The sequence below is a fragment of the Trichosurus vulpecula genome, chromosome 1, assembly GCF_011100635.1.
Source record: "Trichosurus vulpecula isolate mTriVul1 chromosome 1, mTriVul1.pri, whole genome shotgun sequence".
Classification (NCBI taxonomy): Eukaryota; Metazoa; Chordata; class Mammalia; order Diprotodontia; family Phalangeridae; genus Trichosurus; species Trichosurus vulpecula.
Genome location: NC_050573.1, coordinates 376972237 through 376994728, shown reverse-complemented (window position 1 = coordinate 376994728; position 22492 = coordinate 376972237). Strand labels below are relative to the sequence as shown.

The window sequence follows — 22492 nt, the reverse complement described above, 5'->3', positions numbered from 1 at the left end:
CTTCAAAAGGCCAAGGTCCCCCACTGCATCTTGGGCTGTCTCCAGTTGTCCTAATTCATATCTGGCCACTGGACCCAAATGGCTCTGGAGGAGAAAGTGAGGCTGGTGACTTTGCATAGCCCCGCCTCACTGAAATCCAATTCACTTGCAAGCCATGGCATCATCTTCCTGATGTTATGGTCCTCTTCAAGAGTGAAAGATAAACCATAACACACACAGGTGGTATGTCTTGGAGCTGCCACACCTCCCTTTCTAGCACATCTCTCCATATTCCCACTCTTGTAATCCCTCTCTCTTCACATCCCTTGTCCCATTCTTGCTTTTAATGACCCATTAAACTCATCTTTATAAGATATTAGCTGATTAAGGCTTAAGAAACTAGCAGTTCAGGTTTTTGGGGGAAAGATTTCAGTACCCCAAGAATAATAAATGTTAACATATTTGCTGAATTAAAAGAAAAATAATATGACCATAGGCTCTAGAGCTGGACTTTAGAATCAAGTAGTCCCAGTGCCTCTTTTTTACAGATGAGAAAACTGAGACCAAGAGAAGTTCAGTTACTTGCCCAAAATGACCCCTGTAGTAAGTAGCAAAGTTGGCATTCAACCTCAAGTCTCTAGGCATTACATTCAAAGCCCTTTTAACTACCCCCAGCCCCCTGGGAAAGGTGAAGAATAAGGGTCACTGCTTATCCCCAAGTCAACAAGCATTCATGAAGACCTTATGCTGTATCAAGCATTGTGCTAAGAGCCTGGGGATACAAAGCAAGGCAAAAACTTTGACCTTGCCCTCAAACAGCTCACTTTCTAATGTGAGAGACAACATGTAAATAATTACATAGATACAAGATATATACAGTGCAAATAGTACACAATCTCTCAGAGGGTGTGTGTGCTTAGGGAAGCTAGGAGGCAGAAGTAAGGAGAGAGAGCAAAAGGCCTGGTGTTGGGAGTTGGAATGTTATGGGCAAGAAACAGCAGAGGCCAGTGTCACTGGATTGTGGAATACATGAAGGGGAGGCAAGTATAGGAAGATGAGAAAGGTAAGAAGGGGTCAACTTATGAGGGGCTTTAAAAGTCAAACAGGATTTTATAGTTGAGTCTTGCCAGCCTTGGTAAGCATCTCCCCAGCGGCCGCTAAGTTATGATCTTGTAGGCATATCCTAGCTCCTGTCAGCCTAGTTCCCTATCTTACAGCTAGAAGAGCAGGGCCTGACTCTGCCCTCATGCAAAATGACAATAAATAACTCCATCATTCTTATATTTCATTCTCTTTTCTTTCCTGCCTTGCTAAATAAGTTTTTCCTTCCATAACTGCCATCTCCTGAAATTTTAGGCCTTCAGAGCCTGCCTCATTTCTGAGAGGTTCTCCTTTCACCTTGCTGATTCCCTGCTGTTTCCCTTCCAAGTTCATTTGCTACCTTCATAGCTGAAGGGGCAAGAGCTCATACCATCCCCATGCCTTCTTGGGACTCAGGGCAGACGGTTCCTTCTTGGGGGCCAGGGAAGAGGGAGCACACTCCCATCCACTGGGACTGAAGGAAAGCTCACATTTTGCAGAGGCGGCAACCTGACCCAAAGACCCGTTCCCCAGGAAGGAAACTCCTCACCCTGTACCTAGTGATGTCCCATAGCTCCTGTGAAGCTTCTAGCCTTGTCTCTTGACTCAGGCTCTCCTTACCTCATTGTTGAGCTAGCTGTCAATTCTGTTAGGGTTCCTCGCAAATTCAGCACCAGAGGCTTCTGCTCCCTGGTGTAAAACCCGTTCTTTCAGCAGATACTGATGCAGCTGGCCTCTTGCAACCACCTCCTCCCTCAGGGGACACCACCCCTTGCTGTGCCTCTGCACCTGCTGGCTTCTCACACCTGCTGCTCCTGACACTCCCCGCAGAATCCCTCAGTCGAGTCTGTGCCCTGGCAACACCAAGCTCGGCTGATTCCTGCATGGGCCCCAGTTGGCCTGTGATGCCTCTGACAGTTACGTTGCTTGGCTTCCCCTTCCTGTTCCCTTGGCCTCCTTCCGCCAGCCCCATTTATTTAGCCTGGGTGTTTCTGATTTGGGGGGCTGTTTTTCCTTTATTCTTGTTCTTTTTTCTATGGGGAGGACCAGCTCAAGTTTGGGTTTGAGTCTTTCTTTTCTGGATCCCCTTTACCTGAACCCCTCATGTGGCCTCCTGCTTGTCTAGTGTCTGTAGCCTGCATGTCCTCCAAAATTCCACCCTCCTCCTTAAAATCCTCATGTCATAGGCATCTCAGTCTCTGGGTCCCTGCCCTCTGCTAGTGAGTGGTAATAGGTTAGTTATTCTGAAGGACTTAGAGGCATTGAATCTCAATAGAAATCCCTTCTAAAACAGACCTGCAAAGTATCCAGCTGGTGCAAAAGGAATTTCAGACACCTGTGGTGGGCAGGTATCTAGGGAAAGACTTTTGAAAAGTGTAATTTTGAGAATTGTAAGGTTTTTTTTAGTAAACTATAAGCTTCTAAGGTCAGAGACCATTTTAATTTTAGTCTCTATGTCCCCTACACCTAGCACATAGCCTGGCAAATAGTAGGTCTTTCTAAATGTTTGTTAAACTTGGAAGCAGGCCTTCACAAACCACATGACATGAATAGTCCCCCTACTATGCCCTGAGGCTGGGGTTGGGTCAAAGGACATACAGTGGAGGACTTTTTAAAAGAGATTAAAGGTGTTTTCTTGTTACTGACTCCAAGAGATTAAATGCTTGGCATTCAGAAAGAGCATTCCCCATCAGTGTCCTCTCTCCCAGAAAGAAGTTTTTCTTACTCTGTTCACCCTGATGAAAAGGGTATAGCAATCCCAGGACGTGTACTTTGAGTAGCTATTGGAGAAGTCTCTGAATCTTGAAATGATAGAGAAAGTGTATTCTAACTTTAATCTGAATTTGATGCCTTTACATATAGGGTCCTGGGGACTTCACCGGGTGCTTGTGGAAGTTGTGTGGTTTGTCCTTTGTTCTGGAAGAGGACCGTAACATCAGGGAGATGATGACATGGTTTATAACTAAACTGGATTTAATTGAGGTAGGGCTATGCAAAGTCACCAGCCTCACTTTCTCCTCCAGAGCCATCTGGATCCAGGGGCCAGATATAAATCAAGATGACTGGAGATAGCCCAGGAGGCAGTGGGGGACCTTGGCCTTTTAAAGCTAAGGTCTTTTCAAATTCTCACTTTGACTGAAGCAGCACCCATTTAGTGATTAGGGCTGAGAGATGGTCCCTTTAATTAAAAAAAATATAAATATGCAAAATAATATATGTAATATACAATATATAAAATATACAATAATTTTTATAAATATATACAATAATTAAAAAAAAAAACTTGTCAGAGGAATTACTATTTACATTCACTCTGAGCCATAACCATGTGGTGTTTGAGCAGGAATCTATTGTGAAAGTCATAGACAATATGCTTGTGGAAGTCATAGACAATGAACATCTGGCCAGTGTGCGTTCTTTCCTGTCCTTGGGTCTATGAGGTATTTGGAGTCCCTTGTGCTGGGTTGAAGAAGGAACTAGAGCCAAGAAAATCAGAATCAGGGGCCGGTTAGGTCCTCCCAGTTGTACCAGCAGTGGGCAAAGTAACGTTTGCCCCTCCTGGAGTAGGTCAATAGATTGTAGAACAACAGACAGAATTGGAAGGGATCTGATAGGGTCCCAGGGCCCTATCGTCTAATCTATCTCACATATCCCTTCTGGATGCTGCAGTACTGAAAAACCTCCAAAGATTCTCCATTGTCCACCAACTAAAGTCTGAATTATTCAACATGACACTTAAGGCTCTACACAATCTGGTTACACTGCATTTTTTTTTCTCAAATTTTATGTTATTCCTCTTTTATGTTATTCCTCTTCCCATACTATTCTATCAAACTAGAGTATAGTAATTGTACCTCCTTGATGATATCGTGTGTATTTCCATCTCATGCCATTCCCTATGTTTGGAATGCCCTTCCCAACTCTCCAAAATTCCTTAATCTCTTTTTTTAAAGATTAATTTATCTATTTTTAGTTTTCAACATTCATTTCCACAAGATTTTGAGTTACAAATTTTCTCCCCATCTCTACCCTCTCCCCTACCCCAAGATGGCATGTATTCTGATTGCCCATTTCCCCAGTCTGTCCTCCCTTCTATCGCCCCACTCCCCTGCCCCCCTTATTCCCTTCCCCCTTACCTTAATCTCTTTCTATAGAAATTTGATCCCTCTTTCAAGGCTCACTTTAAATATTATCTCTTCAATGAAACTTTCCCTGCCATCCCCAGCAGGGAGTGGTGTCTTCCCTCCTCTGAATCTTCACAGTATGTTGTCTGTATCTCACTTATGTACTTAGCACATTCTAACTCTCTTATAAAAGAATGTAAGTTCTTTGAGGGCAGGGGCCACGTAATAGTTACCTTAGCATCCTCTACAGCAGAAGTGTCAAACTCATGACCCACTGACTACTTGTGGCTAGCAAAACTCTCCATTATAACCAGAACCAGATGAAAATGTTATTGGAAAGTGTTTAATAAAATAAAAAATAATACAATGCAACATAGACAACGCTAATTTATGGTTTTCTAAGTCAATAGGCTGCCCACGAGATCTGTTTCTATTTGAGTTAGACACCACTGACCTATAGCACCTGGCATAGTGCCATGTCTATTTAGTCACTTAATAGATGTCTATCTGTAGACTGCAGGTACTGAGAAAATACATGATGGCAAAAAATGACTGTGAATTCCGTAAGGGTTTTAAATCAATTTATATTTTATTAATCAAAACAGTGGCTGCCTATGTCTGAAACATGGTAGGATAATAGGGGCATAGATTTTTTAACTGGAAGGGTCATTAGAGGCCATCTAGTCTTCATTGCACAAGGGTGGAGTGATTTGCCCTAAGTATAAGATTTTTCAGCCTACAACAGGTTATGCATACTGTTTTACTGAAGCTAAAATTGTTACCAAAACAGCTGTGCTCGGCATGCCTAAGGATCTGCTGATTTCTTGAAACAACTTCAAGGCCCTACACTTGGTAACCAGTTGGGTGTTGCAAGCTTGGAATACATGTATTCATTCACTTGTTTGTTTGTTTATTTTCTACAGAAACAATGTTATATGTAGCTCTCTGGCCAAGCCGCAGGAGTCTGTTTAACCCATGACATGCCTAAGTAAGGAGAGGCACTGAGGTGTAGTGGAGAGAGAGATAGCCTTAACGCTATTATGATGTGGGTTCAAGAGCTGACTTAGACAAATACTGACTGTGTGACTCTATGTAAATAATCTCTTAATCTCTCAATATTCTGGGCCAAAGGTGTCAAACTAGATTAAAATGTAATTGGTAAATGCTTAACAAAATAAATAAATAAAAATATAATACAACATAGATAATGTTCATTTGTGGCTTTCTAAGTCAGAAATGCCAGCTAGGTACCTAGTTCTATTTGAATTTGACACCACTGCTCTAGGCAACTCTTAGGACTAGAAGTTTCAGAGAGGTTACTGATCTGCTTTGGCAGACAGAGCTCTCTCACCTGGGAGTCCCCTGGTGAATCCTAATGGTGAATCCCAAAGAAATTACAAGTCCAGTATGAATTCCTATAATGTGCTAATTATGGTCCTGAAGAACCTCATTATTAATAGAAATGCTTCTATGGAAAAATTAATTCACAGTTCCAATTTGGAATGCCAGCAACATTCTTACCTTTTTCACCTTCCTACCATTACCCTAATTCCCCTCAAACCCAACTCCAGTGGAAATCTTCAATTTGGTATTGGTTGAAGTATTCTGGAAAGCAATTTGGCATAGCATCAAGAAATTCGTACACACACAGACACACACACACAGAGCTGTATATGTGTGTATGTATATGTGTGTGTTTATATAGACATATATTTACATACATGTATATACACAGAGCTATATATGTGTGTTTATATACATATATTTACACACATGTATACACACATATATACACATATATTCATTAGAGATTGGTCTGTAATTTTCTTTCTTTTTTATATCTTTTTGGTTTAGGTATAAGGAACATATTTGTCTCAGAGAAGGAGTTTAGTGGACTGCTTTCTTTCTCTCATGTCCATGAGGCAAACCCATACCCTACATTCTATTTTTGCAAAGAATTTCTTTGATGTTACGTAATTGTTTTTTGGAATAGCTGATAGAATTTAGGTGTAGATGTATCTGGACTTGGTTGTTGTTGTTGTTTTCCCCTCTTTTGGAATTCATTTGCTGCTTGTTCAATATTATTATTATTACAGTCATTTTAACACATTTTTTGTTAATCTGAGTATTTTTCAAAAATCACCTATATCTTTTAGCTTATCAGTTTTTTTTTCAGTGTAGCCAATGACTCAATTTTATTTTATTTTATTTTTTTAATTTAACATATTTAGTTTTCAGCATTGATTTTCACAAGAGTTTGAATTACAAATTTTCTCCCCATATCTACCCTCCCCCCCCCACACCAAGATGGCATATATTCTGGTTGCCTTGTTCCCCAGTCAATCCTCCCTTCTGTCACCCCACTCCCCTCCCATCCCCTTTTCCCTTTCTTGTAGGGCAAGATAAATTTCTACACCGCATTGCCTGTGTATCTTATTTTCTAGTTGCATGCAAAAACTTTTTTTTTTGTTTTTGAACATCTGTTTTTAAAACTTTGAGTTCCAAATTCTCTCCCCTCTTCCCTTCCCACCCACCCTCCCTAAGAAGTCAAGCAATTCAACATAGGCCACATGCGTATCATTATGTATAACCCTTCCACAATACTCATGTTGTGAAAGACTCACTATATTTTGCTCCTTCCTAACCTATCCACCTTTATTGAATTTTCTCCCTTGACCCTGTCCCCTTTCGAAAGTGTTTGTTTTTGATTACCTCCACCCCCATCTGCCCTCCCTTCTATCATCCTCCCCCCTTTTTTTTAATCATCTTCTTCCTCCTTTTTTCCTGTGGGGTAAGTTACCCAATTGAGTATGTATAGTATTCCCTCCTCAGGTCAAATCTGATGAGAGCAAGATTCACTCATTCCCCCTCACCTGACTTCTCTTCCCTTCCTACAGAACTGCTTTTTCTTGCCACTTTTATGTGAGATAATATACCCCATTCTATATCTCCTTATCTCCCTCTCTCAGTATATTCCTCTCTCATCCCTTAATTTGATTTTATTTCTTTTAGATATCTTCCCTTCATCTTCAACTTACCCTGTGCCTGCTCTCTCTCTCTCTCTCTCTCTCTCTATATATATATATATATACACATACATATATACATACATACACACTCACATATACATATATATACATATACATAAACATATATTTATATGAATATTCCCTTCAGCTACCCGAATACTGAGGTCTCATGAATCATACACATCATCTTTCCATGTAGGAATGTAAACAAAACAGTTCAACTTTAGTAAATCCCTTGCAATTTCTTATTCTTGATTACCTTTTCATGCTTCTCTTGATTCTTGCGTTTGAAAGTCAAATTTTCTATTCAGCTCTGGTCTTTTCACTGAGAAAGCTTGAAAGTCCTCTATTTTATTGAAAATCCATATTTTGCCTTGGAAGCTTATAGTTTTGTTGGTATTTAATTGAGCAAAAAATGTCTTCTAATCAATTTATTCCCCTCTTGGGGTGTTGTGGTGGAGTAGCTTGTGTAGGACAGGTCCTAGTGGAGAGTTCTGACGAAAGGTGGTCCACCAGAGAAGGAAATAGCAAACCATCCAGTGTTTTTGCCAAGGAAACCCCACAGACAGTATTAAAATGATAAAAGATAAGACACCAGAAGATAAACCCCTAAGGTTGGAAAGTGTCCAACATGCTACTGGGGAAGAGCAGAGTACAACTACAAGTGGCCCCAGAAGGAATGAAGTGACTGGGTCAAAGGCCAAAGAAAGCTCAGCTGCAAATGTGTCTGGTGATGGAGGTGTGTGAGGTAAATAAAATGTGAAGACTTCACAGGGAAGATATGTATAAATATATATCTATACCTATACTAAGAAATGTTTAAAAATCAAGAAATAGGGAAGTGAAAAATTCTGAGGCCGTGAGAGTCTGATGGCTCAGCCTCTGGGAAAGTTTACCGTGAAACTTTTTGTTCTTCTGGTTCTGGTTTAAAGATTTGCTCAGTAAGAATAGGGTCACTGTGAACTGCTTTCCTTTACTGTAAAAGTACTGTAAGAGAATGGAGAGGGTCCCCCCCTCCCCTTAGCCTATTCTCCTTCTTTAGATTTATAGATGTCTCCTCAGTTGTAATCATTAACTAAGGGAATGGAAATTGGAGTTTCTGTGCCTCAATTTCTCAGTTCTTTGTCTAGCTTTTGCACTCAGTTTGTAAGCCCACCTCCCAGCCAATGGTGAGAAAGGTCAGAGGTGGGTGGGAATTCTCTTGTGTTAGGTATAATTATGGTTGCTTTGCCTCTTGTAAAGCACCTCCCTTGCTGGATTTGTTCTAGTGGGGGATGCCCAATTCTCAAGAATTGAATAAAATTTATTTCTGTTCCCATACTGAGATGTCTCCTTATTAACTTTTAATTGGTGAGGGTCTTTCATCCCACACAGAGGGAAAGTCTGATGCTATAAAGATCAATATTACATAGGAACTTGGAATGTAAGCTCTATGAACCAAGGTAAGCTGGATGTGTTCAACAGGAGATGAAAAGATTAAACATTGACATCTTGGGTGTCAGTGAACTTATACGAATGAAAATAAGTGATTTTAATTCAGGTGATCATTACATATACTACTGTGGGCAAAAATCCTTTAGAAGAAATAGGCAATTTATAAAAGGGTGTATTCAGGTAAAATCTCAAAAATGACAGAATTATATCTATTCAAATGCAAGGTGAACCATTCACCATCACAGTAATACAAGACTATGTTCCAACCACTGATGCTGAAGAAGCCAAAGTTGATTAGTTCTATGAAGACTTACAATATCTTCTAGAAATAACCTCTCCTAAAAGATGTTACATTCATCATAGGGGATTGGAATGCTAAAGTAAGAAGTCGAAAACTAATTACAATAACAGGCAAATTTGGCCTTAGAGTACAAAATGAAGCAAGGCAGAGATAATTTTCTGGTCATAGCAACCACTCTTTTTCAACAACCGAAAAGGCAACTCAGGAAATTCAGAAAACTCAACAGTGGCCACTGGAGTGGAAAACATCAGTTTATATCCCAATCCTAAAGAAAGGCAATGACAAAGAATGTTCAAATTACCAAACAATTGTGTTCATGTCACATGCCAGCAAGGTTATGCTTAAGATTTTACAAGTTAGGCTTCAGCAAAATGTGAAACAAGACTTACCAGAAAAGCAGACTGGTTTTTGAAGAGGCAGAGGAACTAGAGACCAAATTGCCAACATTCAATGGATTATGGAGAAAGCAATGGAGTTTCAGAAAAACACCTCCCTTGGCTTCATTGACTATAGACTAAAGTCTTTGCATGGATCACAACAAAATAGGGCAAGTCCTCAAAGAGGTGTCTTACTTGTCTCCTGGGCAACCTGTATGTGGCAGCAATTACAACCAAACATGGAACAACTAATTGGTTAATGATTGGGAAAGGAATACAACAAGGCTGTATATTGCCTGTATATTGTCACCTTAGTTATTCAACTTATATCCAGAGTGCATTATGTGAAATGCTATACTGGATGAATCAAAAACCAGAATTGAGGTTGCCAAGAGAAATATCAATAACCTCAGATATGGAGATGATACCACTCTGATGACAGAAAGTGAAGAATATAGAAGCTGCTTGAGGAGAGTATAAAAATTGACTTGAAGCAAAACATTAAAAAAATAAGGTCATGGAAACTGGTCCTATCACTTCCTAGTAAACAGAGGGACAAGAAATGAAAGCAGTGTCATATTTTATATTCTTGGGCTCAAAGATCACTGCAGACAGTGACTGCACCCATGAAATTAAAAGACACTTCCTCCTTGGAAGGAAAGCTATGGCAAATCTGGACAGCATACTAAAAAGTGGACATCACCTTACTGACAAAGGTCTGTATAGTAAAAGCTATACTTTTTCCAGTAGTAACGTATGGCTGTGAGAGTTGGACTATAAGGAAAGCTGAGTGCTACAGAATTGATGCTTTCAAATTGTGGTGCTGCAAAAGACTTTTGGGAGAAAAGATTATTTGTCTCATATTAATAGCCAATTATTAAAATTGAGGAGACCCAAGCTTTTTTTCTTCTGTCCCATTTCCTTGTCCCATCTCTCAAGGGTAAGGCTGATAGAAGATAGGATTAACATTCTCCTCATTCTGGGTATTGCTACTCCACACAACTAGATTAGACCACCCCTTCTTAAACTGTGGGTGGAGACTCAATATGTGGTTGTGAAAAATTTGGCAACAGGAAAATGTTTCTGAACATTCTGAACCAAAAATTAATTAAAAATCAAACACGTTATGAATCCAAGGTGTTTCTGGAAGTGCTTGCCTGTGTCGCATCATGCAACTTCACTGCAGCCTTGGTGCTGAAAACAAAGTATGCTCGCTTTGCACTGCACATGTTCTCAGGCCATGCAATGCTAGACTCCCTTCTGCTCATGGTTGGGTTGGGTGGAGGCATTGTTGTTGTTGTTTGTCCTTTCTTTCTGGAAGAGGACCTTGACATCAAGAAGGCAATGCCATGACTTGCAAGTGAATTGGATTTAAGTGAGGAAGGGTTGTGCAAAGTCACCAGCCTCACTTGCTCCTCCAGAGCCATCTGGGTCCAGTGGAAAGATATAGATAGGGATGACTGGAGATGGCTCTGGATGCAGTGGGAGACTTCGGTCTTTTTAAGCTAAGGTCTATATAGATTCTTTGAATAGATTGCCCCCAGTATTGGGGTGGTCTGGGTATAGGGATAATCTCTTTTTGACATGATGTCACTCTCAGCCCCTCATTGTAATATTTAGTCTCTCATTAATTGTTAACCAATCAGATTTGATTGCTACCCTCAGGAACACTCCTCTTTCAAGGGCATATAAGCCATGGGCCTGTTGCCATGTTTGTCTTTGGCATTCAAGGGTGCTACAGAATTCCTTTTATTAAAATGCTGACATTATTAGTAAAAATTATTAAATCACTCAGAAATTATGTCTCTGGAAATTTTTAAACATCTAAACACTTAGACAGCAAGGTGACCAAATCAAAAGGTTGCCATATCTTCTGAACTCTTTGGAGCCATGGTTGGTCATTATAATGACACTGGATTCAGTTTTGTGAAAATACATTTTCTAGAAGCTATTATCTTTGTTTCATACAATATTTTACTTTTCTTACAGTTAACCTTTTTGGCTGTTGCCAGAATAAAAAAATACATAGCGAAAAAGAAAATAAATTCAGATTATTAAGGACGAATACTGGAGCCGAAGCTTAAATACTTTGGTCATATAATGAGAAGACAGGATTCACTGGAAAAGCACGTGATGTTGGGAAAGATTGAAAGAAAAAGGAGAAGGGGACAGCAGAGGATGAGATGGATAGATGATGTCATGAAAGCAATGAACATGAGCTTGGACAGACTTTGGGAGATAGTGAAGGCTTGAAGGTTCTTGGGGGTCACAAAGAGTTGGACATAGTTTAAAGACTGAATAACAGCTACTGTCAACTTATTTTCTCTTCAGCTATTTTGAGTTTTCCTTTTTCCTTTTTGAACATAAAAATTTGGTGTTTCTCCCCTTTTGAGGCAAATTAACTAATGGTTTGTATTTGTCTTTTTGGGTGTGTGTTTTTTTTTTTTTTGCAATTTTTAAATGAGCTGATAGTTTTATTCTTTCAATTCAATGAGTTTTTCTTTTTGTTTAATTGCTTTTGTTTCTTTGATTTTCAGAATTTAAAATTTGTGTTTAGTTGGGCTTTTTGAAATGCCCAATTCATTGGTCTGTTCTCTCCTTTGATGATGAAAGAGTTTTGAGATGTAAAAATGCCCCTAAGAATTACTTTGATTGCATCCCAAAGGTCTGACATGGCATTTTCTGTTACTATTCCTACATAACTACATATACTAGAAGAATATAAGTAAGTAGTACAGCAGTTGAATATTTCCTAGTATAGGCAAAAGAAATTCAAGGTCCTACCTTACTAATAGCGAGTTTCATGGTGGGGGGAGGAGGGGAAAGGCAAAACCTGACATTAGCATGAATAAACGTTTTAATGTAATCTCTTTGACATTAGGGATGGTGCTCAATCTGAATGCTTTGATATCATAGTGCTCATCCATACTAAAATGGAGTTTTAGATGTAAAACTTCCAAACATTCAGTCAATTAATTATTGAGTACCCTCTATTAGCCTTTTGCTAAACACCGCTGTCAGGGTCAAGTCCAATGCCCTGTTACTGGCCTTACAGCTATTCTCTCAGAAGATAGATTGGAAGATAATATTCTGAAGGTTTTGGGGGAGGCCAGATCTATTCAGGTCCCTAAGGACCTAATACTGCCTACCTTTTTAGATCGGAAATATTCCTGGGTTGAATAGCCCTTTCTGGTAGCTGAGCCTCTCCATCTAGGTAGGAACAGATTACCTCCTCCCAGGCTGGCTTTACCCAGAAACCTCAGAACCACCTGTTAAAAAACCATCCTTCCCAAGTGCTCTTTGTTGGCATAAGCTGGCCCTCTGGGAGACATCCCAGATGTTGCTTTCAGTCTTGACCTGGTCCTTGCCTTTCACTGTCCTCTCAGCTTCCCCTCTTCTGACTCATCTGATAGATCAGGCTTTGCCTGTAATTCCTGTTAGCTGGTTTTGCTTCCCACTTGTGCCCTCCCTCATGCATGCCCACCTTGTGCACACCAGTGAGGAACCTTGAATCCTTTTTTTTTTTTTTTTTATTTTGCTTACTTGTTTACCCTCTCCCAACCCTCTTCTTAGGTCTCTTGGCCTTGCCCTATTCTAAACAGTCACATACAAGTGGAATATTCCTAGATAGAGGTAATGTATCATTTTGGTACTCTTGTCCCTAATAAACTCATTCCTTAAACAGTTCTCAATTTTGGGGAACAGTTCTGGCAGCTACACTGGTCCTGTGAGTACAGAAGAGCAGATGAGGGCTTCTTCGAGACCTGAAGCTATATCCCTTCCAGAATGAAATATTCCTATCCTATGGAGGTAGTGTCCACTCTATGGGTTAGTGGACATATTTATTTCGGTGTTTCTACTGCCGCTTTTTATGGGGCTCAGTCAGTCAACAATCAGTTGGTCAACAGTCAACAAGCATTTATTAAGCATTTACTATACGTCAGTCATTGTGTTAAGAGCTAGGGATACATAGAAAGGAAAAAGAAAAAAAAACACGGTCTCTGACTTCAAGGAGGTCACATTCTAATTGGGGAGACAACATGCAAACAATTGTGTATATACGAGAAATATACAAATTGCAGGCAATGTCAGAAGGAAGGCACTGGGAGTGGGGTGGGGCGAGACGCAATGGGGGTACTGGGAAAGGCCTTTTGCAGAAGGTGGGATTTAAGTTGTCTTGAAGTAAGCCAGGGGAGCCAGAAGGTCTAGTTAAGGGGAGAGAGTATTCCCAGGCATGGGGGATGGCCGGGGCAAAGAAACAGAATCCAGAGATGGAGAGTCATGTGTAAGTAACAGCAAGAGGCCTGAGTCACTGGATGTTAGAATACATGGAAGAGAGTAAAGCGAAAGAAGCCTGAGCAGGTAAGAAGAGACCAGATTTTGAAGGGCTTTAAAAGCCAAGCAGAGAAGCCACTGGAGTTTACTGAGTAGGCAATTGATGTGGTGAGATCTGTGCTTTAGGAAGAATACTTTGGCAGCTGAGTGGAGGATGGGTTGGAATAGGGAGATACTGGAAGCACATTCTGCGGCTTCAAAATCTCATCTATTTTAAGGGTGTTAAACTTTGGATACATTCTTTGATTATAGCCATAGGAAGGTATGTCAATCTTTCTTTCTTTCTTTCTTCCTTCCTTTCTTTCTTTCTTTCTTACTTTCTTTCTTTCTTTCTTTCTTTCTTTTCCTCCTCCCTCCCTCTTCCCTCCATCCTCCCTCCTGACTCCCTCCTCCCTTCCTCCTTCCCTCCTTCTTTCCCTCCTTCTTTCCTTCTTTCCTTCCTTCCTTCCTTCCTTCCTTCCTTCCTTCCTTCCTTCCTTCCTTCCTTCCTTCCTTCCTTCCCTCCCTCCTTCCTTCCCTCCCTCCTTCCTTCCTTCCCTCCTTCCTTCCTTTGTTTTGGGGGTTTTCAATTACTATCTACCTCCTATATTCTTACACTTTGATGGAGCCATGCCCTCAGCTATATGGGTGTTTCCTCTTTTGTTGCAAATCTCAACACATCCATGCCATATTATTTTGCATGATTCTCATCCACCCGATGTTTACATGGTACTTTAAGGTTTATAAAGCACTTTACCTGCGCTATCTCATTTTATCCTCATAATTACATTGTGAGGCAAGTGCTTGGCACTATCCTCATTTTACAGATGAGGAAATTGAGGTGGGGGAGGTTAAGTGACTTATCCAAGGTCACTCAGCGAGTAAGTGTCTGAGGCAGGATTTGAACTTGGGTGCTCCTGACTCCAAGTCTAGCACTCCATCTGTGATACCATCCAGCTGCCCATATATCCTCCAAAGAGGATTTACTCAATGTGCTAGAAGCCTTCCACTGGGATTGCTGTTTTGTTTCTTGGCTTGTTTCTTCTCAATATGTTGTGAGTGTTAGTACAGTCCTCTGGTTCTTCATTTGCTAACCCACTCCCTTGCTATGGCCCTGGCCCACCTTGGGAGGCAGCATTGTTCAGTGTAAAGAATTTTGTAATTGGAGTCTGATGACCTGCCACTTGGAGTCAGGCCCCAGAGTGAGGAGGATCTGAGTTCAAATCTCATCTGTGTGGCCTTGGGGAAGTCGTTGAACTTCTCTGGGCCTCACATGTAAACGAGGGAGTAGGACTAGATGACCTCTAAGGCTCCTGTGAACACTAAATATACGATTCTGTCATATTTTTGTGGTCATATGTATGCAGAGGAAGTGTTTTACTTCATATCTGACACATAAATTATTGTTAATAACCTGCTGCCTGTGGATTGACGCCTAGTATGCATCTCTTTGTTGATGTTTGGGTCACTCACAATTCTGACTCCATGGAAGTCATGCTATTCCACAACTTCCAACCACACAGCAACAGTTCCTTGATCACAATCTCTGCTTTTCTCCATGCCTGGAATACTCCGCCACCACCTCCAACTTCTTGGTTTCCTTGGCTTCCTTCAAGTCCCACCTTCTGCAAGAGGCCTTTTCCAATCTCCTCAGATACACTACTGCTTCCTCCTTTTAGATACTTTCCATCTATCCTTGCATGTATCTTTTTTCTTTTGAGAAAATCAGGGTTAAGTGACTTGCTCAGGGTCATACTAGGAAGAGTATGAGAATGCTAGTAAGAATGTAAGAAGGCTAGTAAGAGTCTGAGGCTGGACTTGAACTCAGGTCCTCCTGACTCCAGGACTGGTGCTCTATTTATTCACTGTACCATTTAGTTTACCCAATTTTAGATGATTCTTTAGACTTAAATGATGGTTCTGAGAAGCATCAAATCATTGAATGTTAAGGTTGGGAGTGACCTTAGAAAGTTCCCTAGCTTCCCCCTATTCTTGCATATTTTCTAGGTACTTAGCTATTTCCAAGCTGTTTCCTACATTAGAAAGTACACTCTCCGAGAACAGATACTGTTCACTTAAAAAAACAAAAAACAACATACTTACAACAAGTCTGTGTTTCTTTAGTTTCTGCTGTGTTTTCAGAATTGTGCTTTGAGAAATGTACAAGACAGTTTCTACCTTAAAGACCTTATCATTTTCTGGGGAGTCATGATGAATGTACATGAACCAAAGGTGAGTCTATACTAGAGTTCTACTTAGATCCCGCATTGTGGCATTGGACGTGACCCTAAGTTTTTGAAGCCTATGATGGCGGAGTACAAGCTTACCAACTGTCAAATGTTCGTGCATAGATCATTTGAATAAAAATCTCTGTGTCTGTCATCTAGGATCAACCTAAGTCAGGCAGGCTCATTACAGCACTGCTCACTTTCCCCAAACATGGTCCATCCTGGCCTCCTCCTTTACTCAACTTTGAGCCTACCTCACTATCCATCTATACCACTTGAGAGACAAACATACATTTATTTGCATATGCGTACATATCATCACCTTGACAGTTGGCTATGTTTTGTGAATGGTATGTCAATCTCAGTGATTTCCATCCATTGGGCTCTGAATCATATTCTTTTATGATTTGATTACTAAAACATCATTTGAAGAATCTCATAACGAATAGGTTATCTTTTTCTTTGGACTCCACATGGGACTTTGTCCATAACATTGGTAAACACATTTGGCGAGCATATGCTTCTCATTTTATACCTGACTAGATGTTAGTACTCAGGGGATCACTGAAGAAATTTCTCCAGCAGCTTTGTGGAGTGGTGTTAGGAAGACCTGAGTTCAAATCTTTCCTCTGATACTTATTAACTGTGTTAGACCTTTAACCTCTTTTAACTTCTGTTTCTTCATTTGTAAAGTGGAAATATTAATAGCATCTATCTCACTAGATTGTCATGAAGATGAAATGAAATTATGTATGGGAGGTGCTTTGCAAAGCTAAAGCATTATGTGTGTTAGCTATTGTTATTAGCTGTATCGCCTGCACAATTTTACGTTACTTTCCTCCATATATTTAAGACACCTTGTTTGAGGAGAACGTTTGAAACTAGATTTTCTTCTACTCAATCAAATGCTTGCAAAAGACCTTAAGACACAACAAGATCTTATGTTCCTTATGTCTTTTAGTCATTTACACAACTATAAGGACACCATCTATTACAGAATATTTGCCTGTTTCCCCCAACTGCTTTCATCAAGGATCCTTCATTACTTAGGTACGTCTCTCACAGAGATAAGGTAGCATTTTTATGTTGTTAATGGCCTGCTTTTAAAGTGTGTTGATCATACCTGTTGATTTTGATAGGCTCTGTTTGGACAGGACTGATCTGACTACACTTGTATTCATGTATACTCATGAAACACTTAATGATAAAGAGCATTTTGAGCAAATTGCAAGGCTAATCGAGCCTGACAGTTGGTTTGGGGATCCCTTCCCTCCCCATTGAAACAATAAGTGACTTGGTTTGCTGTGGTATCTTACAGACACAGACCCAACCAACTCTTTCATCATAGCCACCAGTAACTTTCTTACTAACCATGGACAAATTTCTCATGTTCAGTAAAAAGAGGAGAGTAAAACACTTAAAAACAATTCAAGTATTATTTAAATGATCAACATAATGAGGAAAATGCTTTTAGAGGGCTTTCTCTTCTTAAGCCAAGCCCATTATAACTGAGGTGTAAAATCCTTAATTGTTCCCATTTCAGGACTTGGGTAAGCTGAATGAACGAGCGCCCTCTGGTGGTGTTACTCGGACATCTATCTGTACCCACAGGTACAGTACGGGCCCACCGCCTTGAGGTTTAATTATTTGTTCAAAGGTTTCAGAAGGAAGTTTTCCTAGTTGGAAGGGATGATCCTAGTGATGTGCTCAAGGAGTCATAAGATGCTAGATTATAGCTGAAAGGGACCTAAGAGACTACCTAGTGAAACACCCTCATTTTGCAGACGAGGAGGTTGAAGTCTGGAGAGGCTTGTAGCCAAGGTCATGAGGGAAGTAACAGGCAAGATTTAAGCCTAGTCCTCTGACCCCAGAGCCAGAACTCTTTTCACTGCACCATGAACTAATCGATTAATAAATGCTTGTTGATGGATGCATGCAGCCAGCTGTATCTTATCTGGAAGAGAAGTAGGCCATCAGCTCTCTGGGCAGATGCGAGTAATCAGGGATCTGGGCACGGCAAGGAGATGGGGTGATTAAAATTGAGCTTACTAAGGAGAGGAAATAGCAGATGTGTGGAGGTTTGCCTATTTTCTCAAATGAGATTTGTATTCAGTTACTCCATATCAAATTTAGAAAAGCAAGAACACATCCTCAGCATTAATGAAACAATTCATTTTATTTATACTGTGAAGCCTTCTAAGTGCTCATTGAATACATTAAAAAAAAGCAATAGCATAGAATGATGATTCCAGCAGAAACGAACACACTCTCTGCATCCTGTGGTGTTTTTCCCCTGGCAAGCTTCTGACCACCAGTGGGAGGGGCTTTTCTGCCTTTGCCCCTTGCTTCCATCTTTAAACTTACTGAAGTGGGAGGCAGACAGGAGAGCCAGCTGGGGTGGTCACATTGCAGAGAGAGCACAGGGGCAGATTGTATTCCTACCCATGTGTGTTAGGTGATGTACAGAGTTGGTGAGGAGGAAGTCGAAGCCATTACTTTTACAAAAGGGATTTGGGTAATTTATGAGCCACTTGCCTAACAGGAAGTACATGTGTCAGGGGCCGGCATTAGACTTGGGATTGTTCCTGGGAAACCTTGAGCTTGCCACCCTGTGAGAGGAACGGCGAGGGGGAGGGAGGGATCCATGGAAGTGAGTCTGTAATCCGAGGATTTGAGAAGGGCGAGGCCCTTCCAAGTCTGGGTTGTTGTGGCTGTTCAATCCTGTGGTTTTCTTGGCCAAGATACTGGAGTAGTTTGCTATTTCCTTCTCCAGTGTGTTCCCAGTTTATAGATAAGGAACTGAGACCAAAAAAGGGGTTAAGTGACTTGCCTAGGGTCACACAGCTGGTTAGCATCTGAGGCTGGATTTCAACTTAGGTCTTCCTGACTCCAGGCTCACTGCAACAACTAGCTGCCCAGTTTACAGGTTCTTCAATAAAACTCCAGGTTCTAAATTCTTTAATAAAGAGCCTTCAATTGAAAGAGAAAACTAGTCTTTTCCATAACTTCCAAGTTTTTCCTAACTTTCCAAAACTTCCAAGTTTTCAGCCAAACAGCCCATTGTCAAGTGCCCTCAATCTAGCCTCTATTCCCCTCTGAGACTTAACAGCTGTGGAAAGAGCCTGAAGCACGTGAAGTTTAAATGAAGGGGAGGAGGGGAGAGAGGAATGTGGGAGATGAGGAGGGAAGATTGGTCTTTTAGGAAATACATCTTCTCATTGCTTGGGCTTATAAGACAGATAAATTGGGGGATGGCCCTTCCTATGCTCCCAAAGTCCTTGGCTTTAAAAAATAGGTTCTTTCACGAGTTTGCCATATGGTTCAATCTACAGAAAATGCAATCCCATGATACTACTTCCAGGACCCCATCCCAGGTGCAGACAAACCTGCCTGCACAACGGACAGTGTTCCAGCCTCGAGTTACCAGAATAGCCATGGCTTAAAAGAGCTCCCACCATATGACAGGTATTATTTTTATTGCCTGGATATTATAGACCTTCTTTACTTCCCATGTGGTTCAAAGACCTCACACTTTGGACAAGACTGACTGTTAGTTTGGAATGATAAAAATCAGCTTAAGATCAGAACATCTTAGAACTTGGGAAGGAGCTCAGAGATCATCTGGGCCAACTCTCAGACCATGAGATGAAGAACCTGAAGCCCAGAGAGGTTGTGATTGGCCCAGGGTGACACAATATGGTTGCAGCAGGGCTGGGACTAGAACCCACATCTCCTGGTTTCCAACCTAGTTCCATACTACTTCCTTAAATCAGAGAGACTAGGCTTTTGGTAATCTCCTGATGACCAATCACTAATGTTGATTTTCATTCTTAGATTTTTGAAACTGTCTTGTTTCCTCCTTGGTGTTCTTATACGGATGGGTACACCTTGAATTTTAAAACTGAAATATTTTGGGGGTGGGGTGAGGTAGGCGAAGTGATAAGGTTATTTCCCAAACTGAACTCTTCAAAGTTTAGTATATGGCATATAGAAGGTCTAACTAACAGTACTATAAGGATTATATATCACATAGTTTAAAATTACTTGTTTCCTGGGCAATGATTAATAATTAAGGATAACTGTGTTGGATTGTTTGGTGCAAAGGATCATAGGATGCCCAGGAGAGGTGATGGAGTGGACTTTCAATAGGAAAAAGGTCTGGCTCTAGAGAACAAGGGGTTTGATGTCATATTGTGGCAGGTTAGGAAACTACATAGGCCTGATATTTGGTCATGATGGAGGCTCTGCGATTCCTTTTCTGAGACAAGTAGTAGAGTCGGTTGGCTTCTGGGTAAGTAACTTTGTTGAGCGGTAACTTGTAGATGCCTGAGTTGTTGGTCGTCAGCAATAGGAAGGTGAGTGCTGAGAGACAGAAGGGCCAGGTACACGGGGGCAATCCAAACTGGAAAGGAGAAATGGGAAAAATCAAAAGATGATTATTTTCATTGACCTTCATGTTTTAATCCAATAAACATAGATTAACACTGAAGATGCATGGATAAAATAAGACGTTATTCCCAACCTCAAGGAGCTTACAGTGGTAGGAGGAAAGAGGCATGTACACAAGTGGCTCTAAGTGTTAACATTAATAAGTGTTAATAAATGAAGAAGGGGAATGGAATAGTGTACAGAGGCCATGCCTTAGTCAGAAAGATCTGAACTCGAGTTCTGCTTCTACAAAACATATTTCCATATTAGCCGTGTTGCAAAAGAAAACACAAACAGAATAAAACAATAAAGATAAAGACATTTTTAAAAAATATGCTTCAGTCTGCATTCAGAGTACATCAGTTAACTCTCTAGAGGTAGGTAACATGATTTATCATAGGTCCTTTGGAATTGTCTTGGTTCATAGTCTTGATCAGAGCAGCCATGTCTTTCCCAGTAGATTGTCCTTACAATATTGCTGCTACTGTATACAATGTTTTCCTGGTTCTGTTCATTTTGCTCTGCATTTGTTCATATAGGTCCTCCCAGGTTTTTCTGAAGTTATCCTGCTCATCATTTCTTAAAGCACAATAGTATTCTGTCACAATCCTATACCACAACTTATTCAACCATTCCCCAATGGATGGACATCCCCTCAATTTCCAATTCTTTGCTACTACAAAAATAAAACTGCTATAAATATTTTTGTACATATAGGGAAGTCTTTTAATCTCTCCATGCCCTAGGCAACTCTCATAAATATTGCTAATCTGCATTGGCAGATGGAATTTTCACTGCAGGGGTTCTCCCTACTTCAGAAATCACAGGTCTTGACCAAAGAAAACAATAATTCATTAATCTAGGAGAGGCCCCTGGGTGGTAGGCAAGAATAGACAAGAGGAGGATCACTTCTTGAGAGGCTGACCAGAAGAAAACTTTGTTTCCATTTCTTTGGCTAAAGACAATTACCAACATGGGGAGAAATGCTTCCTGGGCATTGAAAGGGGAACGATTATAAAATTCTCCAGCCTAACTGAACTTGCCCATTACTTTCACACTGTCCTGACTCTCGGCCTTTGTTCAATTCCGTATACTCAGGATGCCCTCCCTTCAAACTCCACCTGTTGACATTACTTTTAACTGATGCCTCCTGTTTTTTAGGTCGCAGTTATTTCCCAATGTGATGACCACTTCTCCACCTACCCTATTGCATTAACCCCTCCCTTATTAACAAGAAAAAATTCAAGCCAAATGACTCAATGAGTCTGACAGTGTATGCAACATCCCATATCCATAGTCCCCCACCCCTCTACCAAGAAGAGGAAAGCATGTATCGTCAGCTATTCTCTTCATTAAGATTATACCCATTTAAAAAATGTCAGTCTTTCTAAAAATGTATCATTCTACTCTTTTTTTGTTTTCAAATTAAATTTTCTTTTTTGTTGTGAACTTAATACTTCAATATGCAAAGAACATGAGGTTTGTACTGTATAAGAAATGTGTGTATAGGTACAGTTGGTTTTTAAAGAGGTATCTGGGAATAACAAACCTGGGCTATTTATAATGTGTCCTCTTGTTTTGTTCTCTGCATTAAATTTTTTTTTTGCATATTTATCACTCTTCCCTACCTTCCATTCTCTCCCATCCCCAAGTAGAAGCCTCTCCTTGTAACAAATGAGCATAGATCCACTCGAATGCCACCTCCTCTATGACATATGACCCCTCATTCTCCTCCATAGCAAGCTGATAATGTGCTTTCCCTATCAGGCATCACTTAGCATCCTGTCGCTCTTATGTACTTGTAACTTAGGTAATTTGTCTATTTGTCACATCCCTTTATTGACTGTAAACTTCCTTAGGACAGAGGTCATGTCTTACTTCATCTCAGTATCTCCCCCAAATCCTAGCACGGTGCTCTGTAGGGAGTACTACTGGATGGATTGTGTAAAACACGTCGGCAGTGATGGTCTGCATTTTAATAAACCAAAAAGCCATTTCAAAACATACCAGTAGAACAAAGGACACTCTTTGATACTATAGGTCAAACCATCTCACCCCAATTCCAACTATGTGTAATGATCAAAATCTGTTAACAATAGTCAAACCACTGATGAGTCTGGCCCCATGTGCTAAGCTTACATCAGCATTATAAAAGGGTCTCACTGTATTTGTTAGAACCTCCGGGTTTTTACTGATA

The 22492-nt window shown here is 40.5% G+C and overlaps 1 protein-coding gene across 2 annotated transcripts in view; it reads right to left on the bottom strand.

The window, feature by feature from the left end:
* Positions 1 to 20050: 20050 nt before the first annotated feature.
* Positions 20051 to 22492, bottom strand: part of SLC14A2 (solute carrier family 14 member 2) — a 75210-nt gene continuing 72768 nt past the window's right edge. For both annotated transcript variants that reach the window (XM_036762945.1, XM_036762937.1), the window contains one exon: positions 20051 to 20269. In XM_036762945.1, the coding sequence (XP_036618840.1) occupies positions 20069 to 20269 (201 nt within the window). In that variant the 3' untranslated portion in view covers positions 20051 to 20068. The remainder of the gene's footprint in view (positions 20270 to 22492) is intronic.